This window comes from Pristiophorus japonicus, chromosome 6, assembly GCF_044704955.1.
Source record: "Pristiophorus japonicus isolate sPriJap1 chromosome 6, sPriJap1.hap1, whole genome shotgun sequence".
NCBI classification, from domain to species: domain Eukaryota; kingdom Metazoa; phylum Chordata; class Chondrichthyes; family Pristiophoridae; genus Pristiophorus; species Pristiophorus japonicus.
In genome coordinates this window covers 233,206,773-233,234,135 of record NC_091982.1, presented here as the reverse complement: position 1 = coordinate 233,234,135, position 27,363 = coordinate 233,206,773, and the positions used below count along the sequence as shown (strand labels likewise).

The 27,363-nt window shown below is 49.8% G+C and overlaps 1 protein-coding gene across 1 annotated transcript in view; it reads left to right on the top strand.

Annotated features, from left to right (window-relative positions):
* The window catches only part of wwtr1 (WW domain containing transcription regulator 1), a 185,600-nt gene that overhangs the window by 144,968 nt on the left and 13,269 nt on the right, over positions 1-27,363 (top strand). Inside the window, exon 3 of the mRNA XM_070883718.1 lies at positions 19,484-19,680. Coding sequence (XP_070739819.1) covers positions 19,484-19,680 — 197 coding nt within the window. The remainder of the gene's footprint in view (positions 1-19,483; positions 19,681-27,363) is intronic.

The window sequence follows — 27,363 nt, the reverse complement described above, 5'->3', positions numbered from 1 at the left end:
AGCTACAGCTTTAAGGAACTCTCTCTGTGAGAAAAGGGTTTCCTGGGCTTTTGTCTTTTGGCTCCATTTTGCTGGCGCCATCACTTTACGTGACTTCCTTTCTGAAGCAGATGCTCTTTGTCAGCTGTAACTCAGTGGGGAGCTCTCTTGCCTGAGTCGGCAAGTTGTGGGTTCAAGGCCCACTGCAGAGTCTCGAACACATAAATCTAGGCTGACACTCCTGGTGCCGTGCTGAGGGAGTGCTGCACTGTCGGAGGTGCTGTCTTTTGGATGAGACGTTAAACCGAGGCCCTGTCTGTCCTCTCAGGTGGACGTAAAAACAGGGGAGTCCCGGCTTTGTAGAACCATCATCCTAAAAACAGAATATCTGGTCATTATAACATTGCTGTTTGTGGGAGCTTGCTGTGCGCAAATTGGCTGCCGCGTTTCCTACATTACAACAGTGACTACACTTCAAGAAGTACTTCATTGGCTGTAAAGCGCTTTGGGACGTCCTGAGGTTGGGAAAGGTGCTATAGAAATGCAAGTCTTCATTATTTTTCTTTCATTTTTTTTTCAGTTTACTTCAAATCACAGCTGGGGCCAAAGTCTACAATTTCCTTTTGTGGAATCAACTGCAGCGCTTTAATCCAAAGCAGCCGCCCTCCAGCATTTAAAATTGTACGCAGGCAATGGAAGGGCAAATGACACAAATCATTTTTATGCCTCCAGCTTTTAACCCCTTGAAACCCACAGAAGGACGTTTCAAATAAAATACATTTTTATTGCTTTTCAGTTCTCTCTCTTTAATAACACTATCCTTTTATCAGTCTGATGGTTTGAATAAATGGCCACTGGTTGCCTTTGGTGCCAGGGATCGCTATCTTTCTGATGGGAATAAAGAGCCTCCTTCATCATATCCAGCATGTCTGCTGATCGGGAGTCAGACACACAGGGGATAGATTTTCAACTGGCCGCTCGGGTGTACAACTAACGATGCGGTTCGACAGCCCATTACAGGAACAGCGGAACAGGAGGAGGCCATTCAGCCTCTCGAGCCTGTTCCGCCATTCAGGTAGCTCATCTGTATCTGAACTCTAAAAACACTTTTTTACGCAGCGAGTGGTTGGGATCTGGAATGCGCTGCCTGAGAGGGTGGTGGAGGCAGACTCAATTTTAGCTTTCAAAAGAGAGTTAGATGAGGCAGAATATTATCTGAATGGCGGCAGATTAGGAAAAGGGGAGGTGCAACGAGACCTGGGTGTCATGGTGCATCAGGCATTGAAAGTTGGAATGCAGGTACAGCAGGTGGTGAAGAAGGCAAATGGCATGTTGGCCTTCATAGCTAGGGGTTTTGAGAATAGGAGCAGGGAGGTCTTGCTGCAGTTGTACAGGGCCTTAGTGAGGCCTCACCTGGAATACTGTGTTCAGTTTTGATCTCCTAATCTGAGGAAGGACGTTCTTGCTATTGAAGGAGTGCAGCGAAAGTTCACCAGACTGATTCCCGGGATGGCAGGACTGACATATGAGGAGAGACTGGATTGACTGGGCCTTTATTCACTGAAATTTAGAAGGATGAGAGGGGATCTCATAGAAACATATAAGATTCTGACGGGACTGGATGCAGGAAGAATGTTCCCGATGTTGGGGAAATCCAGAACCAGGGGACACAGTCTAAGGATAAGGGGTAAGCCATTTAGGACTGAGATGAGGAGAAACGTCTTCACTCAGAGAGTTGTTAACTTTGGACTTCCCTGCCGCAGAGAGTTGTTGATGCCAGTTCTTTGGATATATTCAAGAGGGAGTTATATATGGCCCTTACGGCTAAAGGGATCAAGGGGTATGGAGGGAAAGCAGGAAAGTGGTACTGAGGTGAATGATCAGCCATGATCTTATTGAATGGTGGTGCAGGCTCGAAGGGCCGAATGGCCTGCTCCTGCACCTATTTTCTATGTTTCTATGTTTACCTGAAGGAAAAATATTTGAAGGGCAACGGGGAAAGGGCGGAGGGAGTGGGACTAACTAAGAGTCAGCACGGGCTCGATGGGCTGAATGGCCTTCTGGGCTGTAACCATTCTATGATAGCCGCCTTGTTTCCGTGACCCTTATTACCTTTACCCACCCCACCCCGCCCTCCAAAAATTTATCAATTTCAGTTTTTAATTGACATCCCCCCCCAGCCATAGCTTTTTGGGGGAGCGAGTTCCAGGTTTGCAGTACCCTCGGTGTGAAGACGTGCTTCTTGACATCACCTCTGAGCAGCCTGGCTCTAATTTAAACATTATGCCCCCTTGTTCTGGCCTCCCCCCACCAGAGGAAATGGTTGCACCCTATCTACTCCATCAAATCCGTTACTCATCTTAAACACCTCAATGAGATCACCCCTTAATCTTCTGTATTCTCGGGGATACAAGCCTGTCCTCAGAACTTAACTCTTTTAGCCCTGGTATTTCCATCGCTCTCAGTGGAACTGGAAACCGCGGTTTTTACAACAGGCAGGCAAACCGCAATGGCAGTTTTTACACCTGGGCGCTGAATTGAAAATTCCTCTCTCCTGCCATTGATACCAACACGAGATGCTGAAAATGTACAGTGGGTCCATCGCCATCTGAAAGGGCAAGCTTTGGGGTGGAACTGCTCATCAGAACTCAAGTGAAGGGTTACACCACATTTCTTCTTCGGGTGCGGAGTGGCTTCCTATGTATTGGCAGCAATTTCTCCGAAAGGGCAAGTTCAGGAAGATAAATTAATTTTTTTTCATAGGCGGTCCCTCGGAATCGAGGAAGACTTGCTTCCACTCACAAAGTGAGTTCTCTGATGACTGAACAGTCCAATATGAGAGCCACAGGCCCTGTTACAGGTGGGACAGACATTCATCGAGGGAAGGGGTGGGTGGGGCTGGTTTTCCACACGCTCCTTCCGCTGCCTGCGCTTGGCCTCTTCACGCTTTTTGCATTGAGAACTCGAAGAGCTCAACGCTCAACGCCCTCCCGGGTGCACTTTCTCCACCTCGGGCGGTCTTCGGCCAGGGTCTCCCAAATGTCAGCGGTGATGTCGCACTTTACCAGGGAAGCTTTGAGGGTGTCCTTGTAACGCTTCCGCTGCCCACCTTTGGCTTGTTTACCATGAAGGAGCTCCACATAAATAAACCCCCAACAGTAAGAGGCCTGCCGGCATGTTTGGTTCTCCAACAGGGGCATCGCGTGCAAGAGGACAAAACAGTAATGATAAATTTGTTTTAAACATTGGCGAGGCCAAAGCTAGAGTGTCGCGTGCTGCTCCATGATGGGAAGGGCACTGAACTGATAGCACGTGTTTAGCATAGATTCACAAGGCTGACGCCAGGGATCAGCAACAAACGTTACGAGGAGACACGATACTGGGTGCACTCCCACTGGAGCAGAAGAGGCTAAGAGGAGAGGTAATACAGGCTTTAAAAGAAACAACTTGAAGGTGTTTGTCAAAGTGAATAAAGAAAAGCTATTTCCTCTGGTTGGGGGGATAGTGACAAGGGATCATCAATTTGAAATTGTCACTGAAGGAGGGAGGAGAGGTTCAGAGAAGGGTCTGTATAAGAGGGTTGTTAGAGCAGCAGACACTTTGCCACAGGAAACAGTTAAGACATTGCATCTTTGAAGGGAAAATAAGGTCAATATTTCAAGCAGAAGAAGACACAAGGCTCTGGGGGGAGAAAGAGGGATTCATTTTCACTTTAGTTTAGGATTGCTTTGGCAAAGAGCTGTCACAGACACGATTTCCTCTGATTTTCAACATTCCAGTTTCTTTTTACATCTTTTCAAAAATGTTGGGGGCGAAATTGCCCCGCGCCCCGATTAGGGGCGGGAACCTTCCGGGGCCGGGACTTTTAGCTCCCGGCGCGGAAGCCCCTCCCCCGATGCTGATTTGGGTTCACCGCCCCTCAAAGGCAGCGGGGCGCAATCTCCGGCACTCAGCTGCCTTTGTGGGGTGGGGTGCTACTGGGGCGCTGAAGGAAGCGCTACACGCCTTCGATTTTAAGGGGAGGGCCGCTGCGCACTCTGCAGGGCCTCTGATGGCCGCCACTGGGCCACCGGGTCAGCGTGCACCCGGGACAGCACCCCAGCACTCAAGATGGAGCGCCGGGCTGCACAATGGCGGTGCCGACCACGCTTGGGCCGACTCGAGAGTCGGCTGATAAAAAAAGATGGCGGCTCGGTGCGCTGGCACGCTCCCTGAGAGTGGATGTTCGCCTGCACCAGCCTCGTGGCTCATGGGGCAATTTCCACCGCGGGGCATTAAGGGGTCGCCGCGGGGCAGTGAGAGGGCCCCCGGAGGTGCTAACGAGCTATAAAAAGGGGCAATTTCACCCCTGTTGTTTCTTAAATGTTATCAATCTGCTCTTTATAAAGAAAATTGCATTCTTAACCTTTCCCTCCCTCTTTTGGTAGCAGTGCACCATTCCCGGACTAAAGAGACACAAGCATGGCCTGGGCATAGCCTTCTGTCATTCTTGGGACCCTGCTGGTGACTAGACCTCGGTTAACTCTCCTTTAGTTTACCCTTTTCCTGTTGTTAGCAGCCCGAGGGTTTTACATCTGGGACATTGCAGGAAACCCCGGTGTCCCACCACCCCAAGTGCACTGTTAGCAGGTCCTTTAAGGGTTAGACCTCTTTGAAAATGCTTAATGTGTTATGCTGTTGTGGGCAGATCATAATCATTGGAGGTCATTTTGACTTCAAGGGAAAGTAAATTTGAGAGCGATGTATTGAATAGAATGGGCCTGTGCTCTCTGGAGTTTAGAAGAATGAGAGGTGATCTCATTCAAACATATAAGGTTCTGAAAGGGCTTGACAGGGTAGATGCTGAAAGACTGCTTCCCCTGGCTAGAACCAGGGATCATAGTCTCAGGACTGAGATGAGGATAAATTTCTTCACTCAGAGGGTGGTGAATCTTTGGAATTCTCCACCCCAGAGAGCTGTGGATGCTGAGTCGTTGAGTATATTCAAGGCTGAGAGCGATAGATTTTTGGACTCTGAGAATCAAGAGATAGGGGGCTTGGGCGGGAAAGTGGAGTTGAGGTCGAAGATCAGCCATGATCTTATTGAATGGCGGAGCAGGCTCGAGGGACCCTGTGGCCTACGCCTGCTCCTATTTCTTATGTTCTTGTATATAACGGGCGACTGAATTGATATTGGCCGTTTTCTGCTATCACCTAAAGTCAAAATTACCACCATTCTTTTCCGCCTTCTACCTCTTCCCTTACAGTCCATTAGTGGTGCTCTGAATATATGGTGCTCGCCAGTACAAGACTCCAGCCCTCCAGCCCGCTGGTTTGGGGCTATGCATGTCGTGGTCACCTGTACACGTCTCCGTACTCCTAGCCCATTGGTCTGGCTCTATACACTTGTCTTGTTAGTCTTGGGTAATCCTTGGCACTGGACCAAGACCGAGCTCTGTCAAGCCCGTGTAGTGGCTGGTGTGCAATGGCCACCACACGTTAAAAAAAATCCATGCACAGGCATCTTTCACCCTTCAGGTTGTATTTCAGGACCTGAAATATTAGATCCTTCATTGAAACACCTGTGAAGTCAGCCTCGCTTCGACGGACCACCTATGACGATGATGATGATGATATACTTGGTACTCTCTAGTACAGGACTCTTTACCTCTCGTCCATTGGTATTGGTCCACCTCTTTAGCCCTTTGACACAGTATTTTCCACAACATGGTGCTTGTTAGTGGTTTTCAGTTTAGCACATTGGGATAGTTCCATATACTCGGTATCCAGTGAAACCTCACATCTGGGTAACATTTATCAAACAAGCTGAATGGTAGGAAAATGCATGTGTTTTCTTTTCGATATTGCTTACTATATTTTCCAGTAGCCCAGCTATACTAATCCAAGTCATCTGCCTGACTCGGTTTCATCTTAGTGCGCTGAAAATGGTTAATGGAACCCCTACACATGCGATGATGCAGCATCCATTTCCAGATTAAGATTTGAGTTTAAATCCCACCACAGCAACTGAGAAATTAAAATTCAGTTAATTAAATAAATGGTGACCATGATTACGCTGGTCGTAAATGTCCATCTGATTCACTCTCATCCTTTAGGGAAGGAAATCTGCCGCCCTGACCCGGTCTGGCCGATATGTGACTCCAGATCCACAGCAATGTGGTTCACTCTTAAATGCCCTCTGAAATGGCCCAGCAAGCCACAAAGAACAATAACAAGCTCTCGCCACACGGACTGCAGTGGTTCAACAAGATGGTTCTCCAGGGCAATTAGGGATGGGCAGTAAACTGGGTCATATGGTGTTATCTGGTGTCCATGTTAACGTGAGGTAACATTATAAGGTCTTGCTATGTGAATGCCAGGGTACTGCAGCATTCCTTAAACCGAGTTACCCACTGGTCTCTTTCTGTGAAGCCAGAGTTCTGGGAGCTGGATGTTGTTTATCAAGTTGATTACGATCTGCGGATAATTTAGCGCAGAATTAAATATTTGCCATAAACTGACCAAATGTTTAGCTTCCAGCCTTGTGACTTTTCCTCAAGATTTTGAATCTGGGTGGCGCTCGAGTGTGTTCGTAGCAGGTTTCGCAAGGTTAATGGGCATGGGATCGCAAAGTGGTGGCCAATATCATGCGATGCTGATCTCCTTTATTAAAAGAAAACAATTAGCTCCTTTTTAAACGAAAGCTGCATAAATAAAACACAGGAGAATAATACTCAGACAAACAAAACATTTGCTGGAAGCCCAATTACTGTACGTCCAAACCTTGGTCGCATTAAATGCAGGGAATTTACATCGGGCGTGCCAGTCTTGCTAACACTTTGCAGGTTACTGGAGGGAAGGGCGCGCACAGTTAAACGCAGGCTTCCTCTGATCTTCTCATGGGCTGCATTTTTTCTCTCTCTCGATCTCTACTAACTGAAACAAGAAGTTCATTGTTGGCAGAGCTGGTGGACTAACTCCGAGATGTCGTGACTAAGTCAGCAAAGCGCTGGCAGCCGGTGCTAAGCATGTGTTTTCGATCACTGAGTGCACAACACCTGATGCCGGCTACCCCCGGAGGCATTAACCCCTCGGCACCGCTAGCTCCCCACAGAGTCCGACCAAACGGCAGTGAGACACCTGAAACATCACCTTGTGTGATCGTGGGGGGGAGGGGGGGGGCTTGTGGGGGGGGGGGGCATGGGGAGAGCGGGGACGTGGGGGGAGCGGGGACGTGGGGTGACGCGGGGGGATTGGGGATGGGGGGAGCGGGGGGGCACGGGGACGTGGGGGGAGCGGGGACCTGGGGGGAAGCGGGGACATGTGGGGGAGCGGGGATGTGTGAGGGGAGCGGGGACTTGGAGGGAGCGGGGACCTGGGGGGGAGCGGGGACGTGGGGGGAGCGGGGACGTGGGGTGACGCGGGGGGATTGGGGATGGGGGGAGCGGGGGGGCACGGGGACGTAGGGGGGAGCGGGGACCTGGGGGGAAGCGGGGACATGTGGGGGAGCGGGGATGTGTGAGGGGAGCGGGGACTTGGAGGGAGCGGGGACCTGGGGGGGAGCGGGGATGTGGGGGGAGCGGGGACGTGAGGGGGAGCGGGGAGGTGGGGGAGCGGAGACGTGAGGGGGAGCGGGGAGGTGGGGGAGCGGGGACGTGAGGGGGAGCGGGGACGTGGGGGAGCGGGGACGTGAGGGGGAGCGGGGACGTGGGGACGTGGGGGGAGTGGGGACGTGGGGGGAGCGGGGACGTGGGGGGAGCGGGGACGTGTGGGGAGTGGGGACGTGGGGGGAGCGGGGACGTGGGGACGTGGGGGGAGTGGGGACGTGGGGGGAGTGGGGACGTGGGGACGTGGGGGGAGTGGGGACGTGGGGGGAGCGGGGACGTGTGGGGAGTGGGGACGTGGGGGGAGCGGGGACGTGTGGGGAGTGGGGACGTGGGGGGAGTGGGGACGTGGGGGGAGCGGGGACTCATGGAGAGCGGGGACGTGGGGGGAGTGGGGACGTGGGGGTAGTGGGGATGTGGGGGGAGCGGGGACGTGGGGGGAGAGGATGTGGGGCGAGCGGGGAGCGGGGACGTGGGGGGAGCGGGGAAGTTGGGGGCGTGGGGACTCGTGGGGAGCAGGGACTCGTGGGGAGCGGGGACGTGGGGGGTGGGGGGAGCGGGGACGTGGGGGGAGTGGGGACGTGGGGGGAGCGGGGACGTGGGGGGAGTGGGGATGTGGGGGGAGTGGGGACGTGGGGGGAGCGGGGAAGTTGGGGGCGTGGGGACTCGTGGGGAGCAGGGACGTGGGGACTCGTGGGGAGCGGGGACGTGGGGGGTGGGGGGAGTGGGGACGTGGGGGGAGTGGGGACTCGTGGGGAGCGGGGACGTGGGGACTCGTGGGGAGCGGGAACGTGGGGGGAGCGGGGACGTGGGGGGAGTGGGGACGTGGGGGGAGTGGGGACTCGTGGGGAGCGGGAACGTGGGGGGAGCGGGGACGTGGGGGGAGCGGGGAAGTTGGGGGCGTGGGGACTCGTGGGGAGCGGGGACTCGTGGGGAGCGGGGACGTGGGGGGAGCGGGGACTCGTGGGGAGCGGGGACGTGGGAGGAGTGGGGACGTGGGGGAGTGGGGTCGTGGGGGGAGCGGGGACGTGGGGGGAGTAGGGACGTGGGGGGAGCGGGGACGTGGGGGGAGCGGGGACGTGGGGGGAGCGGGGACGTGGGGGGAGCGGGGACGTGGGAGGAGTGGGGACGTGGGGGAGTGGGGTCGTGGGGGGAGCGGGGACGTGGGGGGAGTAGGGACGTGGGGGGAGCGGGGACGTGGGGGGAGCGGGGACGTGGGGGAGTGGGGTCGTGGGGGGAGCGGGGACGTGGGGTGAACGGGGACGTGGGGGAGTGGGGTCGTGGGGGGAGCGGGGACGTGGGGGGAGTAGGGACTAGGGGGTAGCGGGGACGTGGGGGGAGCGGGGACGTGGGGGAGTGGGGTCGTGGGGGGAGCGGGGACGTGGGGGGAGCGGGGACGTGGGGGGAGTGGGGACGTGGGGGAGTGGGGTCGTGGGGGGAGCGGGGTCGTGGGGGGAGCGGGGACGTGGGGGGAGCGGGGACGTGGGGGAGTAGGGACGTGGGGGGAGCGGGGACGTGGGGGGAGCGAGGACGTGGGGGGAGTGGGGACGTGGGGGGAGCGGGGACGTGGGGGGAGCGAGGACGTGGGGGGAGTGGGGACGTGGGGGGAGCAGGGACTTGTGGGGGGGTGGGGACGTGGTGGGGGCAGGGACGTGGGGGGAGCGGGGACGTGGGGGGGTAGGGACGTGGGGGGGGGTGTGGGGACGTGGGGGGGCGGGGACGTGGGGGGGGGGCGAGGAGTGGAATTCTCGGCCTCTTGGCTGAAAAGAAGTTTATTGTGTGATACCTGCTCCCCACTCTCCCATTACAGCCACAACAGGGGTCCTTGATACAAAGGCTTTGTTTTCCTCTATTCTAAATCTAAATGGTTATGCCAGATTACATGCAGAATTTCATAGATGGAACGATTTAAAGACTTATTTTTTTTTATAGATATATTTCATTATAGATCTCCTCGGAACACAGGAGCATGGGTAGACCATTCAGCCCCTCGAGCCTGTTCTGCTATTTAATTAGATCATGGTTGATCTGCACCTTAATTACATCTACCCGCCCTGGTTCCATATTCATTTATACCCTTGCCGATCAAAACTCTATCAATCTCAGTTTGAATTTTTCAATTGACATACACGCCCTCATCTCGAACAGTCTTTTGGGGGAGAAAGTTCCAGATTTCCACTACGCTTTATGTGAGGGAGTGCTCCTTGACATTACCCCTGAACGGCCTGGCTGTAATGTTACGGTACATACCCACCCCTCTGGACTCCTGTGCTTTACAACTGATGAAGTATAGTCACTATTGTAATGCAGGAAACACGGCAACCAATTTGTGCTCAGCAAGCTCCCACAAACAGTAGTAACCGGATAATCTGTTTGTGATTATTAGTTGAGGGTTAAATGTTGGCCAAGACATTGAGGATAACACCCCTGCTCTCCTTTGAATAGTGCTGTGGGATCTTTTATGTTTACCTGAGATGGCAGACAGGGCCTCAGTTTAACATCTCAACCGAAAGACGGCACCTCCGACAGTGCAGCGCACCCTCAGCACTGCACTGGGAGTGTCAGCCTAGATTTTGTGCTCAAGTCTCTTGGAGTGGGACTTGAACCCACAACCTTCTGACTCCGAGGCGAGAGTGCTACCCACTGAGCCACGGCTGACAGTTTATAGTTACTGTCGGGGAGGTCCACAAGACAGTAATTTCTCACTCAGTGAGGAGAGTCTCTGTTGCGTTATGCCGCAAGTCTGTGGTGGTTCTTGTTTGAGATCGCAGCTTCCCATCACATCGTTACGCTGCAACAGCTATTTAACAAAAAAAAAACGAGGCATTAAATGTTAAATATCTCATTCCACTGTGGCTCCATGAAACCCTGTGATAATTGAGCTGCAAGGTTATAATTTGCCCAAATGATCGGTCTGATGAATATGTTTGTGGTAATTGAGTATAATAAAAGTTACAAGCTCAATGAAACATTTGTCGTTGCCCTTCTGCCGTGAAACATAGGAACAGGAGGCCATTCAGCCCCTCGAGTCCACCATTCAATTAGATCATGGCTGATCTGTACCTTAACTCCAATTACCTGCCTTGGTTCTATAACCCTTAATACCCTTAGCTAACAAAAACCTATCAACCTCAGTTTTGAAATTGTCAATTGATCCCCAGCCTTTTGAGAGAGTGAGTTCCATATTTCCAATATCCTTTGTGTGAAGACGTACCTCCTGCAATCACCACTGAACGGCCTAGCTCTAATTGTAAAGTTGTGCCCCCTTGTTCTATATTGCCCCCAAGAGGAAGTTTTTTCTCTCAATCTGCCCTATCAACTCCTTTAATCATCTTAAACACCCCAATTCGACCCATGCAGCACTTACTTCCCTGGACGCACTTCACAGCTACATAGTGATTAAAAAAAAAATCATCTACGGGTAAGCAGAGATGCTGGGACCAAAAAAGGCAGCAACCATCTTTTAGAAAGTGTTTGCAAAGATTTATTTGTACAAAGTATCTCTGGTCTGGAGATATTGTGAAGTGCCTCAGGAGATTGAAGTAGTGGGAAGGTGCAGGACCTGTGGAGCCTGTCGGTCTTGTTCATGATTCCGCTGCTCGTGCTTATCTTTGCTTCTCGTCACGTGGGAGCATTGCAGATCCTTTCTCTGTGTTTTTGATTTTTTTGGGGGGGCATTAAAATTATATATTTTTTTTACAAGTGCCCCCTATAAAAGCGGAGGGGGACACTAAAAACCCGGCAATTAAAACAAATTAACTTTAAAACATGTAAAATCAAATTAAAATTTGGTTGCCGCGGGTGATAATGCACTCCAGTCCCTCCAGCGCCCACCTCTCGTCCTTTCTCTGTGTACAGAGGAAATCCTGAGCACGTGCGTGTTATCAGCATGGGCGTGGCAACTGCTCTCTGCAACACAATGGCCCTCTCTGTGTGCTTGTGCTTGATATTCGCGATATCCAGATTATCCCACACATAGAGCTGAAATTATGCCTGTCTGTGGTGAAAGAATCAACTTTATACAGAGTTGCTAAGCTGTTGGAACACAAATGGCCCCAGAGCAAGCTCTGCGTGGAGGTACTGCACCCTCCGTGAGGTCACTGCAGCGATCATTAAACTCCAGCGCTAGTCCAGCCTCGGTCAGAACGTTTAGAATCAGAGAGTCTTACAGCACAGAAGGAGGCCATTCGGCCCATTGTGCCTGTGCACCGCTCTTTGAAAGAGCTGCTCTGGGGATTCATCTTTAATTCCTGGACAATCCCGGAGGGTTGTTGCTCTTCAGCCTTTGCCGTGGATAGAAACGGTTACAAATGGGGAAGGAGAATGCAGCCATCAGAAAGGTGGGGCGAACAGGAATGGGCAACGTACCAGCAGGTGAGAGCAGAGAGAGGAGAACAAAGTTGCCAGAACAAGGTGAGGGGTGTTCGTTATGGCGGATAATCACTCCAGTTGATGCGGTGATGTAATGGCTGCTTTTATTTTGCACTCTCTGCAACATTCCCCGGGTTCCCAATTCCGGTGGGTGTTTTCCTGGATATCTCATCATGTGATTTTCCCGCCCAGGTCAAACGGGTTTTATTCCCCATCTCCAATAGTTTTATAAATAATAAACAAAAGCGTTCACAGGAAACGTTAAAAAAACACTTTTTTTTAATGCCACTTTGATTTTTCTTCTGGGTTTTGCTCGCAGCAGTGTCCAGGAGAATAGTCTTTAATTCCTGGATACTCCAGGGCAATCCTGGAGGGTTGGCAACCCTATTGTCTCTGGCTCTAACATTCAGTACAAGAGGAGACTCTTTGGTGTCATTTTGACAGTTTGTGTACTCCCATCAGAGGGCCCTCTAGCGCCCAGTCAGCAATATAGTCAGCAGTGCAACACATATCAAGGGGACGGTGTGTGAGGTGAATGTCTTACTGAGTTCTCGAACAAGCAGGAGCCTGCAATATAAAGCTAGCATTAGGCTGACACTCCCAGTGAAATGCTGAGGGAGTGCTGCACTGTCGGAGGTGCCATCGTTCGGATGAGAGGTTAAAACGAGGCCCTGTCGGCTTGCTCGGGTGGACGTGAAAGATCCCATGGCACTATTTCTAAGTGGAGCAGGGGAGTTTCCCCGGTGTACCGGGGCCAGTATTTATCCCTCAATCAATATAACAAAAACAGATTATCTGGTCATTATCATATTGCTGTTTGTGGGAGCTTGCTGTGTGCAAATTGGCTGCCGTGTTTCCTACATTACAACAGTGACTACACTCCAAAAGAACTTCATCGGCTGTAAAGTGCTTTGGGAAGTCTGGTGGTCGTGAAAGGCGCTATATAAATGCAAGTCTTTCTTTCTCTCTCGCTCTCTCTCTCTTTGTCTCTCTTTTTCTCTCTCTTTCTTTTTCTCTCTCTTTCTCTTGGAGTGAAGCCACAAAAGGACCTCGGGGAGCTTTACCCTGCGTATGACCTGTTTCTGTCTTAACCTGGAAATGCTTGATGCCGACACTGGATGCCAGACATGGAACGTTTTTCATTCCCTGAACAATATGGTCCCTTATTTCAATGCATTCGTGCCTTTAAAATAAAATGTACTACATTCCAGGCAGAACTTTTAAAAAAGGTCTCCTTTACCCAAGGAAAAATATAACTCGCAATGATTATGTGGCCGCTGCTCGCCACTCCCTATTTCTGTAACCTCCTCCAGCCCTCACACCCCTCCCTATCTCTGTAACCTCCTCCAGCCCTCACACCCCTCCCTATCTCTGTAACCTCCTCCAGCCCCCACACCCCTCCCTATCTCTGTAACCTCCTCCAGCCCTACACCCCTCCCTATCTCTGTAACCTCCTCCAGCCCTACACCCCTCCCTATCTCTGTAACCTCCTCCAGCCCTACATCCCTCCCTATCTCTGTAACCTCCTCGAGCCCTACATCCCTCCCTATCTCTATAACCTCATCCAGCCCCTACACCCCACCCTATCTCTGTAACCTCCTTCAGCCCCTACACCCCTCCCTATCTCTGTAACCACCTCCAGCCCCTACACCTCTCCCTATCTCTGTAATCTCCTCCAGCCCCATACCCCTCCCTATCTCTGTAACCTCCTCCAGCCCCTACACCCCTTCCTATCTCTGTAACAACCTCCAGCCCATACACCCCTCCCTATCTCTGTAACCTCCTCCAGCCCCTACACCCCTCCCTATCCCTGTAACCACCTCCAGCCCATCCACCCCTCCCTATCTCTGTAACCACCTCCAGCCCTACACCCCTCCCTATCTCTGTAATCCCCTCCAACCCTACACCCCTCCCGATCTCTGTAACCTTCTCCAGCCCCTACTCCCCTCCCTATCTCTGTAACCACCTCCAGCCCCTACACCCCTCCCTATCTCTGTAACCTGCTCCAGCCCCTACTCCCCTCCCTATCTCTGTAACCTCCTCCAGCCCCTACACCCCTCCCTATCTCTGTAACCTCCTCCAACCCCATCATCCCTCCCTATCTCTGTAAGCTCCTCCAGTCCCTACACCCCTCCCTATCTCTGGAATCCCCTCCAACCCAACATCCCTCTCTATCTCTGTAAGCTCCTCCAGCCCCTACACCCCTCCCTATCTCTGTAACCACCTCCAGCCCCTACATCCCTCCCAGATCGCTGCGTTCCTCCAATTCTGAGCGTCCCTAATTTTCATCACTCCACCATCGGTGGGCATGTCTTCAGCTGCCGAGACCCTAAGCTCTGTAATTCCCTCTGCGCCTCTCTCTCCTCCTTTAAGACGCTCCTTAAAACCTACCTCTTTGACCAAGCTTTTGGTCACCTGTCCGAATATCTCCTTATGTGGCTCAGTGTCAAATTTGTCAGATAACGCTCCTGTGAAGCGCCTTGGGACGTTTTACCACATTAAAGGCGCCGTATAAATGCAAGTTGTTGTATCAAAATTGAAATATACCGGACACACATACACATTCAGTCCATTCCTGCACATTTGTCGGAACATTTCCTGAGGATACAAAAACATTCCTTGAAACGACTCCAAAATGTAAAAAAAATACCTTCTCGCTTCAACTTTGACCCGTGCAGCAGGCCGCCGAGCCTGCAGGTTAAGTTGAGTGGGGAACTCTCTGTTTCCCTTGATATTCTGGGACCTGAGCTGCACTGACAGGTGTGTGGCTGCCCTTTGAGTACAAGGATTGGTGGCTGGGGGCGCTGGGGAACAGACTCTGGAGAGGCGAAAGGCTGCATCTGTTTCCCTCTTTAGTCTGCACTGGGGAAGTGACAGGGTCCAAGTGTGGAGACCTTTCTGTTCGTCGAGAACCAGAGTGCTCCACTAACGAGGCGTTGTGCTTTTTTTTGGCAGCGCATCTGGACTTCATTTCAAAATTACGAGGTTGGGCGGGTGAGGGGTGGAGAATCTGTACATTTGCCTGTAAGCTCCCTCTGTCTGCACAGAGAGCACTTTTGGTTCTTTCATGCATTAGGTTAACTCCCGACTGACTACAGCGTCGTGATTCTAGGGCCTGTTCACCATGAGCAGGGGACCGAGCCACAGTGGGCTTTTTCTCACTCCCTGCACACAGTTTTCGCAAGTACCTGTACCAGTTTATTAAACCAACTGGGTGTCCCGACTGGCTCTGGCTTTGATGTCCTCTTTTATATTTTATTGTTTATTCATTTGCTGAATTTGCAGGAGAAGCATTCGAGAAAGCACCGAGCACATTGAGTCTTCGCCGGGAGCACGCGGAAGCCAAGTACAAATAGCGGAAGGGACGTACGGCAAACCAAGCACCCCACCCACCCGTCCCTCCAACCACCATCTGCCCCACCTGTGACAGAGTTTGTAGATCCCACATTGGACTCGCCTTAGAAGCCATAGGTGTGGAAGCAAGTCATCCTCGACTCCGGGGGACTACCTAAGAAGAAGAACATAAGAACATAAGAAATAGGAGCAAGAGTAGGCCATACGGCCCCTCGAGCCTGCTCCACCATTCAATACGATCATGGCTGATCCTATCATGGACTCAGCTCCGCTTCCTTGCCCGCTCCACATAACCCCTTATCCCCTTATTGCTTAAGAAATTGTCTATTTCTGTCTTAAATTTATTTAATGTCCCAGCTTCCACAGCTCTCTGAGGCAGCGAATTCCACAGATTCACAACCCTCTGAGAGAAGAAATTTCTCCTCATCTCTGTTTTAAATGGGCGGCCCCTTATTCTAAGATCATGCCCCCTAGTTCTAGTCTCCCCCATCAGTGGAAACATCCTCGCTGCAACCACCTTGTCAACCCCCCTCATAATCTTATACATTTCGATAAGATCACCTCTTATTCCAATGAGTAGAGGCCCAACCTACTCAACCTTTCCTCATAAGTCAACCCCCTCAACCCCAGAATCAACCTAGTGAACCTTCTCTGAACTGCCTCCACAGCAAATCTATCTTTTTATGAATATGGAAACCAAAACTGCATGCAGTATTCCAGGTGTGGCCTCACCAATACCCTGTATAGCTGCAGCAAGACTTCACTGCTTTTATATTCCAAGAGGAAGAGGCTCTTTGCTTCCTATCCGCTTTCCTTCTCCCCACCATCTACACTCATGCCGTCAGCCGTCTAGGCCTTATACTTGGAATTCCCTCCCTAAACCTCTCCACCTCTCCTCCTTTAAGTCGCTCCTATAAAACCTACCTCTTTGACCAAGCTTTTGGTCACCTGTCCTAATATCTCTTTATGTGGCTCGAAGTCATACTTTCCCTGATAATGCTCTTGTGAAGCGCCTTGGGATGTTTTTACTAAGTTAAAGGTGTTATATAAATGCAAGTCTTTGTTATTGGTCGGAATGCACATGCTTGGAGAATTGTCTCCAGTAAATTTCTCAAGCCACCTCCTACTGGAGGTCCCATTACCATGCTCGGTTTTGTGACTGCCAGTGGGCGTTCCAGACGCAAGACCTCACCTATCTGCTTTGCCAGCTGGGTAATAATCCAGGAGCTAGCAAAGTGATGGGCTTTTCTTCTTAAAAACAAAATACAGACAGCTTTTAATGGGGCTGTAGGTAGGACTCTCGATACAGGCGCTCCCCGATCCCGCAGGGTCAGTCATGGCTCAGATGGTCGCGTTCTCAGCTCTGCCTCAGAAGGTTGCAGGTTCGAGCCCCACTTCTCCAGTGCTGCACTGGCGGAGGTACCATCTTTCGGATGAGGCATTAAACCAAAGCCCCCTCAGCCCTTTCAGGTGGACGCAAAAGATCCCGCAGCACTCTGTCAAAGAAGAGCAGGGATTTGTTTAAAGGCGGCGATGTGCATTGAATGGATAAGAAGCAGCAAAATGGGAGATATAAATGTCTCGGGCTCTATTGCCAAACATTGGAGTTGGCTCCTTCCCTTATGCCTGTGAAAGGATCCTGTTGTTTGAACCGACGACACCAGCTGTTCAGGTTGCAGCTCTCTGACGTAAAGAGAACAGAAAACACCAGAGCTTGTGGTGGAGAGACAGTGCTGCGTTGGTGGGATTTTTTGTCAAGCTTACCTTACAGCGAGAACTCAAATCCACTCCAGCAAACCTGCTGAGATTCTCTTGCCACTTCCACTCTTCCAGGACCATCTCAGTGCAGCTAGATCGACATTCACCCGCACCAGATTCTCATTCTTTGGGGAGACCAGATGCAGATTGGGTGACAGCTTTGCGGAACACCTCCGTTCAGCCCGCAAGCGTGACCCTGAGCTTCCGGTCGCAGTGGGTCCTGAGTGGGTAGCACTCTCGTCTCTGAGTCTGAAGGTGGTAGGTTCACGTCCCATGCCTGAGACTTGAGCACAAAAAAAATCTAGGTTGATACTTCCAGTGCAGTGCTGAGGGAGTGCTGCACTGTCAGAGATGCCGTCTTTCAGACAAAATGTTAAACCGAGGCCCCGTCTGCTCTCTCAGGAGGACATAAAAGATCCCATGGCACTATTTTGAAAAAGAGCAGGGGAGTTATCCCCAGTGTCCTGGCCAATATTTATCCCTTAATCATCATAACAAACAGATTATCTGATCATTATCACATTACTGTTTGTGGGAGCTTGCTATGCGTAAATTGGCTGCCGCGTATCCCACATTACAACAATGGCCGCACTCCAAAAGTACTTAATTGGCTGTAAACTGCTTTGAGACGTCCGGTGGTCGTGAAAAGCGCTATATAAATGCAAGTCTGTCTTTTTACCTGTACCGGTTTCAACCTTTCCAGATCAGTCGCATTGTTGATGGAAACCATGGCAAGTTAGAAGATAGCATCCTGCAATCTTTGATTAAGGCCGTTTTTTTGTGGAGACCAATACTCTCATTTTAGTGTTGCAAGTAGCAAATGGGGCAAATAATGTACAGAAGATATGTATACCTAATAATGGCCAGCAGCCCCCCTCATACGGTATAATAGTTCAGGTTGTCATATCCAGGGAGCACTCATCATCATAGGCAGTCCCTCGAAATGAGGATGACTTGCTTCCACGCCAAAAAAGGATAAGTTCACAGATGATCCAAAGAAGGACCTAATATTTCAGGTCCTGAACTACATCCTGAAGGGTGGAAGATGCCTGTGCGTGGATTTTTGTAACGTGTGGTGACCGTTGCACACCAGCCATCACACGGGCTTGACAGAGATAGGTCTTGGTCCAGTGGCAAGGGTTAACCAAGACGACTGGAGACCAGCTCTGCTGCACGGACCTAGTGCGCACACATATCGCAGTGTGGGCTCACTAACCTACTCGCAAAGCACTATTGGTAGACATGAGTCTAGGTTTGCGATCTACAGTACGTCTAGTGTTCGTTCTTGGCCGTGCTGTCAAGGGAGGGGAGGCTGAGGATATCTAAAGATTAATATCACAAAATTACAAGTGGAGAGATGTATAAAGCCTTTAGCTTTTTTATTAATTCACAATTTTCTCGGACTAAGTCACAGAATTAGAAATGAAAACAGAAAACGCTTGAAGTGCTCAGTGGGTCAGGCAACATCTGTGGAGAGCTTTCCTCTCTCGACCAACATCACTCAAAACCGATTAACTGGTCACTTATTTCATTGCTGTTGATGTGACCTTACATGGATGGTTTGTTTACCTGTGTCGCAAGGGTCACTGCACTTCAAAGTAATTTATTGAGTATTTACAAAGATGATACCAGAACTTTTATAAGGATAATATCTGAGCTGAGAGGCTATTCCCATCAGGAAAGATTGAACATGCTGAGTCTTTTGTCTCTAAAAGAAGAGGTGGATGAGATGGATGACAGGTGGGCTAATAGAGGTCTTTAAGATTATGAAAGAGTTTGATCGGGTAGACTTATAGAGAAGCTGTTTCCAGTTGTGGGGCAGACCAAAACTAGGGAGCCATAAATAATATAGTCACTAATAAATGCAATGGGGAATTCAGGAGAAACTTCTTTACCCAGTGAGTGATGAGAATGTGGAACTGGCTACCACAGGGAGTGGTTGAAGTGAATAGCATGGATGCATTTAAGGGGAAATTGGATAAACACATGAGAAATAGAAGGATAGGTTGATAGGGTGAGATGAAGAGGGATGGGAGGAGGCTCGTGTGGAGCATAAACACTAACCAACTGGGCCAAATGACCTGATTCTGTGCTGTTATCCTAACCTTAAATGTAACTCTATGAACTGTTTCTGAGACCTGGCTAGATGCTATGCAAGTTCAACTCTCATTTTTAGCAGGGACTCTCTTGCAGTAGGTTCAGGCTGATGTGCCCGCCCCTTGTGCTTGGCATGTGGCCAGGTGTATGGGGCTCACCATTTTGGACAGGAAGCAGGGTGAGGGGACTGTAGTCCATCTGACCTCGTTTCCCAGGCATGGCATGGTTCAGGGATACATGTGAGTGGCCAACAGCGCGGGATTACAGACAGTAGTTATACTGCAGGGGGATTGTCGTTTTACACTCTCTAGAAGTCACCTGTTTTCCTCCTGTCTCTCCAGTGATGAACCAGCAGCAGATGACGCCCAACACCACGGTGCCCCCTCCAGGGATGCCCCCCCAGAATCCTCGGATGGCCATGATGAGCCTGTCCAGTGCCATGACGGTCCAGCAGAAGCATCAGCAGAAAATGCGCCTCCAGCAGATCCAAATGGAGAAAGAACGGATTAAGCATCTGCAACAGGAGCTCATGCGACAGGTAACTATTTACCCCCCTCAGTGCCTCGTCTCGGAGATCAGACCCTGGTCCTGTTTAAAATCTCCTGTCACAGCTATGTTGGTAAATGCATTGCGGAGCTACGCAGTGCCTTAACCTGTTGGGCCATAAGTCAGCCATAAATTGTTGTCTAAAACAACGACTGATTCTGGAACATACAACATGGTGTTAGAGTTGTGAACCTGTGGAATTGTCTACCACAGAAAGTTGTTGAGGCCAGTTCGTTAGATATATTCAAAAGGGAGTTAGATGTGGTCCTTATGGCTAAAGGGATCAAGGGGTATGGAGAGAAAGTAGGAATGGAGTACTGAGGTGAATGATCGGCCATGATCTTATTGAATGGTGGTGCAGGCTCGAAGGGCCGAATGGCCTACTCCTGCACCTGTTTTCTATGTTTCTATGTTTCAATGTTTCTATGCACAACAAGGAAACCTAACAATGATTTGCATTCATCAAGGAGTTCCGTGATTCATTAAGTGACTAACTTCTATAATTTGGTGATGCACCATAAAAGCAAGCGGTCAGATACTTTGATGATTGTTTGGATTATTGACTGGCTTTTGAAACTTCTTGGCAAATAAGCCATTGCTTGTCATTGCAAACACATGAAAACCAGCTGTAAATGCAGTATATAGGATGGTGCTCTGCCACAAAGGACACCAGATTTGATCACCGATCTGCAACGATCCAGCCAGGGAAGCATTTGATTAAGAACATAAGAAACAGGAGCAGGAGTAGGCCCCACCTGGCTGATCTGATCCTGGACTCAACTACACTTCCCTGCCTGCTCTCCATAGCCCCTGAGTCTCTCATCGTTGAAAAATCTGTCTATCTCCACCTTAAATATATTCAATAACCCAGCCTCCACAGCTCTCTGGGGTAGAGAATTCCATAGATTTCCAACCCTCAGAGAGAAGAAATTTCTCCTCATCTCCATTTTAAATGGGCGGCCCCTTATTCTGAAACGATGCTCCCTAGTACCAGATTCCCCCACGAGGGGAAACATCTACTCTGTCAAGTCCCCTCAGAATCTTATAGGTTTCAATAAGATCACCTCTCATTCTTCTGAACTCCAATGAGTATAGGCCCAACCTGCTCAACCTTTCTTTATAAGACAACCCTTTCATCTCAGGAATCAACCATGGTTGACCTCGTCAATACCAGACAGGGGTTTGGGTGCGGGGAACGGGGGAGGAGGGCGAGGTTGGAGCGGGATGGGGGGGATCCAAGCAGGATTGCCGCTCCTGATTGGAATTAAGTGACAGTTGCTAAAACATGCACATGTGTGGCAATGTTCTGGGACTCAAAGCGCATTCCTCAAGTGTGGGGCTAGATGATAAATGTTGGAAGGAGCCAACCTTGACACTGCACTCAACCGCCATTTCAACAGCACCTCCCAAACCCGCGACCTCACCACCTAGGAGGACAAGAGTAGTAAGTGCAAGGGAACATCATCACCTTCCAAGTTCCCCTCCAAGTCACATACCATCCAGACTTGGACATATATTTACTGTTCCTTCATCATCACTGGGTCAAAATCCTGGAACTCCCTCCCTAACAGCACTGTGGGAGCACCTTCACCGCACGGACTGCAGCGGTTCAAGAAGGCGGCTCACCATTGCCTGCTCGAGGGAAACTAGGGATGGACAATAAACCCTGGCCTTGCTAATGATGCCCATATCCCAAGAATGAATAAACAGAATATCTGTACTTCCATAAAGTATCGCTGGATGGCAATCAGGAGCAGGAACTCTGATTTTGCCTTCATAGTTCATGTAGACAAGGTTTTATGGTAGTAGAGACGAGAACCAGAATTTCAAGGTTTTGTACATTAATGGAGCCAACCTCCCTTTCTCCACCTTCCACGCCACCTCCCCCGCTCCCCCCCCCCCCCACCCACAATTCCTTCCGAAAAATGATCTACAGGAAGTGGAGGGGAAGAGAGGAAGAACAACACAAATTTAAGTAAACACAAATTTAAGTAAACAAAACACACACTTCCTGTTATCGATCTCTGCCACATTATCTTCAAAACAAATCCTGTTCGGAATATGCTTGTTTTTCCAGGAGGATTTCACCTCGGCTCTCTCCACAGAAAGCAAATAATAGAGGGTCACAGCCTTAAAGGGACACTCTGCTATGTGTTATTCTCTGATAACTTGACAACCAGTAACTTATTGGGCAGAAATTAACGTCATCAGTTAACCTCATAAATCTCTCCCTCCCTCTGTCTATCTCAGATACTGTACCTCTCTCCCTCTCTCTCCATCTGTCTATCTCACTTTCTGTATCTCTCCCTCTCTCTCCCTTCCCCTGTCTATCTCACATTCTGTATCTCTCCCTCCCTCTCGCTCCCTCTGTCTAGCTTACATTCTGTATCTCTCCCTCCCTCTCTCTCCCTCTCAATCTCACATTCGGTATCTCTGTCTCACTCTGTGGTTTACGTTGACTTGCACTAAGTCAGGAGCTTACCAGCACCTGCGGACAGGTAGTTAATAACTAGAGTTTCCGCCTCTCGCCTCCTTGCACCTCTGGTTGAATCCAGCGCTCACAACCATTAACAGCTTACTTCAGCAGCACCAGCAGAGATCAATACTTGGTTGTCTGTCCATTACTTGGTGCTGGTGGTAGTGGGGAATAGCTGACAAAATGACGACAAATTTTAAATCACAAAACAAGTAACAGAAGGCGAGAAACCTGACTCTGCTCAGAATTGTCTCCATATAAAGAAATGTTGTGCAAATAATATAAAACATGCCTGATCTAAGTCGCTTTCTATTTGTTGACTGACCGGTGGGGATAATGAGCGAGATCAGTAGCAATTGGCATGTGGGCTGTGTTCTTGCTCATTGATGCTTTTTGCCTCACTGCTCATGTATTTAGCCGGGTCTGTGTCTTCTTCAGAGGGACAGTAACAAAGCTATTGTTCATCAATCTTAAATCGGAATCCTCATTCTACCAAGGCAGAGGCATTTTAGTTCTTTACCAAGTAACTCAGAAAACAGCAAAAAGATAACCCTATTAAAATTAAACTGTTATGTATGTAAACCTGTCATTACCATGTCCAACCACTGATCCCACAATCCCTTGGGAGCACCTGTATATAAGGAGGCCTCACAGGCTGGAGAGGCACTCTGAGATCTGCAATAAAGGACTACGGTCACACTTACTTTGACGAGGTGATAATGTAGAATATTGAGTATGTTGGGCCTGTGTTCTCTGGAGTTTAGAAGAATGAGAGGTGATTTCTTTGAAACATCTAAAATTCTAAGAGGGCTTGACAGGGTAGATGCTGACAGGCTGCTTCCCCGGGCTAAAGTGTCTAGAACCAGGCTTCACTGTCTCAGGATAAAGGGTCGGCCAGTTAGGACTGAGGTGAGGAGGGCTGTGAATCTTTGGAGTTCTCTACCCCAGAGGGCTATGGATGCTCAGTCTTTGAGTATATTCAAGGTTGAGATCGATAGATTTTTGGGCACTAAGGGATATGGGGATTGGGCGGGAAAGTGGAGTTGAGGTCGAAGATCAGCCATGATCGTATTAAATGGTGGAGCAGGCTCGAGGGGCCGTATGGCCTACTCCTGCTCCTATTTCTTATGTTCTTAATGGAGACTAGACTCTTCACCAAGGGAAGGGAGAAAAATCTGGGAGCAAGTCGCTTGTATAGTTTCTATCTTAATGGTGAAGATTTCACCAGCAGTATGACCTTAGCTAAAGATAAATTGAAATAAATCAGATCAGTGAAGTCTGGATTCTAAATAAAATAGTGTAGATTTTGACTTTGTGGGCTAGTGTGTACCAAATCAGCAACCCGTTTTACATCTCCCTCGAATTTTATTTGCATTGATTTAAATGGAAGTAAAAATCAGAAAAGCTGTAAAGTAGTCTGCCCGACTCATTGTCACCCATTCTATCGCACAAAGTCTACATCTACCCCAGTGAGGTTAGATAGTCTGAACAGTGGTTTGCACGGCCTGATAGGGTGGTGGAGGCACATTCAATCGTGGCTTTCAAAGGGGAGTTAGATAAGTACCCGAAGGTTAAAAATGTGCAGGGTTACGGGGAAAGGGCGGGGGAGTGGGACTGGCTGAAGTGCTCTCGCGATGAGCCGACATGGGCTCGAGGGGCCGAATGGCCTCCTTCTGTGCTGTAACCGTTCTATGATTCTGTGATAACCAATAGTCGCTGGAGAAATACCACCAATGATGTCTCCGCAAGATCCTACAAATCCCCTGGGAGGACAGATGCACCAACATTAGCCTCTTTGACCATGCCAACATCCCCAGCATTGAAGCACTGACCACACTTGATCAGCTCCGCTGGGCAGGCCACATCGTTTACATGCCAGACATAAGACTCCCAAAGCAAGCGCTCTACTCGGAACTGCTTCATGGCAAACGAGCCAAAGGTGGACAGAGGAAACCTTAAAAGGACACCCTCAAAGCTTCCCTGATAAAGTGCAACATCCCCACTGACACCTGGGAGCCCCTGGCCATAGACAGCCCTAAGTGGAGGAAGTGCATCCGGGAGGGCGCTGAGCACCTTGAGTCTCATCGTCGAGAGCATGCAGAAATCAAGCGCAGGCAGCGGAAGGAGCGTGCGGCAAACCAATCCCACCCACCCTTTCCCTTAACAACTATCTGTCTCACCTGTGACAGAGTCTGTGATTCTCGTATTGGACTGTTCAGCCACCTAAAGACTAATTTTAAGAGTGGAAGCAAGTCTTCCTCGATTCCGAGGAACTGCCTATGATGATGATAACCAATGTCTCTTGCATATACGGTTTTTATATTGAAAAGCAGGCTACGTGGGATCCCTGGAGCACTGTGTGGCTCTCAGCTTAAATGGAACGTTGGTCTTAACCCTGTTTCTGGAGAGCTTGGGTTTCATTCAAGATGTCTGGTTTGGGGAAGCTGAAAACTGCTCACTGATGCAGTAAAGGGTCCTCTCCAGAGGCTGAGGCTAAGGTACATTATTGCAGCAGAATAGCAGCAAATGTCATTTTTATTCAACTGACCTGATTAGCATTGGGTACAAAAATCGGACGATGTGCCAATTGGTCACAAAAGGCCAAACACATCCATCAGGCCCTTTCCTTCCCATTGTTCTCCCAGTGGAAATGCTATTACTCACAGCCTGCTAGAGTTCCCAAATACGTGAATCACCAATGGCAATTGAATGGAGTGAGTGCTTTGGAAATGTATTTATGGGAACTGCTGGACATGTACAGTGTGGAGTGGGCTGTGATGTAGTGACAGTTCCGAAGATGGAGACAGCAGTTACATCTCCCCAGTACACGCACTCACCAGTGATTTGTGTGCAGCAATATTGCACACATTACTGCAACTTATGCCTTCAAATCTCATGGACTGAAATTTGGGCCAAAATTTATCGACGTGCATCTGATTCATAGAAACATAGGAACCTAGAAATTAGGTGCAGGAGTAGGCCATTCGGCCCTTCGAGCTGCACCACCATTCAATATGATCATGGCTGATCATGCAACTTCAGTACCCCATTCCTGCTTTCTCTCCATATCCCTTGATCCCTTTGGCCGTAAGAGCCACATCTAACTCCCTTTTGAACATATCTAACGACCTCAACAACTCTCTGCAGTACAGAATTCCACAGGTTAACCACTCTCTGAAGTTTCTCTTCATCTCGGTCCTAAATGGCTCACCCCTTCTCCTTAGATTGTGACCCCTGGTTCTGGACTTCCCCAACATCGGGAACATTCTTCCTGCATCTAACTTGTCCATTTGTTTCTATGAGATTCCCTCACACTTGCGATTCTTGTGGGATGGGGCAGGTAGGCTGCATGGTCACCTCAACCAGGTTGTCTGAGTGTTTGGTACATACTACAGGCAACTCTCGATTATCTGGGTCCCTCGGGGATTGGGCTATTCTGGGTAAACGATTTTGCCGCTAGGGCGAGTGCACGCCTCAGAGCTGAAATTTGACAGAAATAGAACCAACCACGAAGACTTAGTTTGTGTTATCATAGCGTGAACATAATAAAATACATGACAATGGATTCACCTGCTTGAATTTATGTGTGCTTGCTAGTTGAAGTGATGGAGATTTTCACGTGTGTGACAGTTATTTAATGCCTGTGTCAGATGCGGTGAGAAAGGAGTGCACGGCTGAGTCAATTTATGTGTGATTGACACTTGAGGTGATCGAGATATTCACGTGTGCGACAGATTTTAAAAACGCCGTCACAGCGGGTTCTCCGTTAGATCCGTGTACGGATAATCAAGAGTTGCCTGTATATCCATAGCGTGAACGTAATAAAATACATGACAATGGATTCACCTGCTTCAATTTATGTGTGATTGACACTTAGAAACATAGAAACATAGAAAATAGGTGCAGGAGTAGACCATTCGGCCCTTCTAGCCTGCACCGCCATTCAATGAGTTCATGGCTGAACATGAAACTTCAGTACCCCCTTCCTGCTTTCTCGCCATACCCCTTGGTCCCCCGAGTAGTAAGGACTTCATCTAACTCCCTTTTGAATATATTTAGTGAATTGGCCTCAACTACTTTCTGTGGTAGAGAATTCCACAGGTTCATCACTCTCTGGGTGAAGAAGTTTCTCCTCATCTCGGTCCTAAATGGCTTACCCCTTATCCTTAGACTGTGACCCCTGGTTCTGGACTTCCCCAACATTGGGAACATTCTTCCTACATCTAACCTGTCTAAACCCGTCAGAATTTTAAACGTTCACCACGTGCTGGAGGAGCCCGCAGGAGTGCTGAGGGAGCACAGCAGTGTCAGAGGTGCCCTCTTTTGGATGAGACAGTAAACCGAGGCCTTGTCTGTCCTCTCAGGTGGGCATAAAAGATCCCACGGTACGATTCGAAGAAGAGCAGGGGAGTTCTCCCCGGTGTCCTGGCCAATATTTATCCCTCAACCAACACCCAAAATCCGACCATCTCATTGCTGTTTGTGGGACCTTGCTGTGCACAAATTGGGCTGAGGCATTTCTCTACATTACAACACTGACTACACTTCAAAAGTACTTCAGTGGCTGTAAAGCACTTTGGAGCGTTCCTGTGGTCATGAAAGGCGCCGTATAAATGTCTTTCTTTCGTGATCTCCGTGCCCATACTCGCAGTACATGATCCCAGTGGCCATCATAAAACGTACGCCTAGATCTCAGCATTTTCCTTTTTAAACCGATCTGTGGTACAGTGCCCATTAAATCTTGGGTGGTAATGTTATATTTTGAGAGGACAGCGTATTAGGTTTTCAGGGTAAATGCCGGCCGGACAAGCACAGACCCGTTAGTTAAATCCGGTAAATCTACAAGCTGCACAGTGCGAAACGGCCGCCCAGGCATGTCTGTATGACGCCGTCTAGCAACCCCTCTGCAGGGGAGGGGAGTGAGGGGGAGATGGGGGAGGGGAGCGGGGGGGGAGATGGGGGAGGGGGTTAGAGCAGGGGGAATGACTGACTGAGGCAAGAAAGCCACCATGTCAAACCTTTGCTGCAGTTTTCATGCAGGCTGCCAGAAGAAAATGCTGAGTAAAAAGGGGAAGCTGCTGTTGGCAGACGGCAGGAAGCAAAGTCCCAGGCTCGGGCCTGTGAGAGGGGCTGTTTTTTTTCTTTTTTTTTAAAAAAAGAAATTCTTCATTGAAGTATCTGCTGGCCTTAAACAGCAGC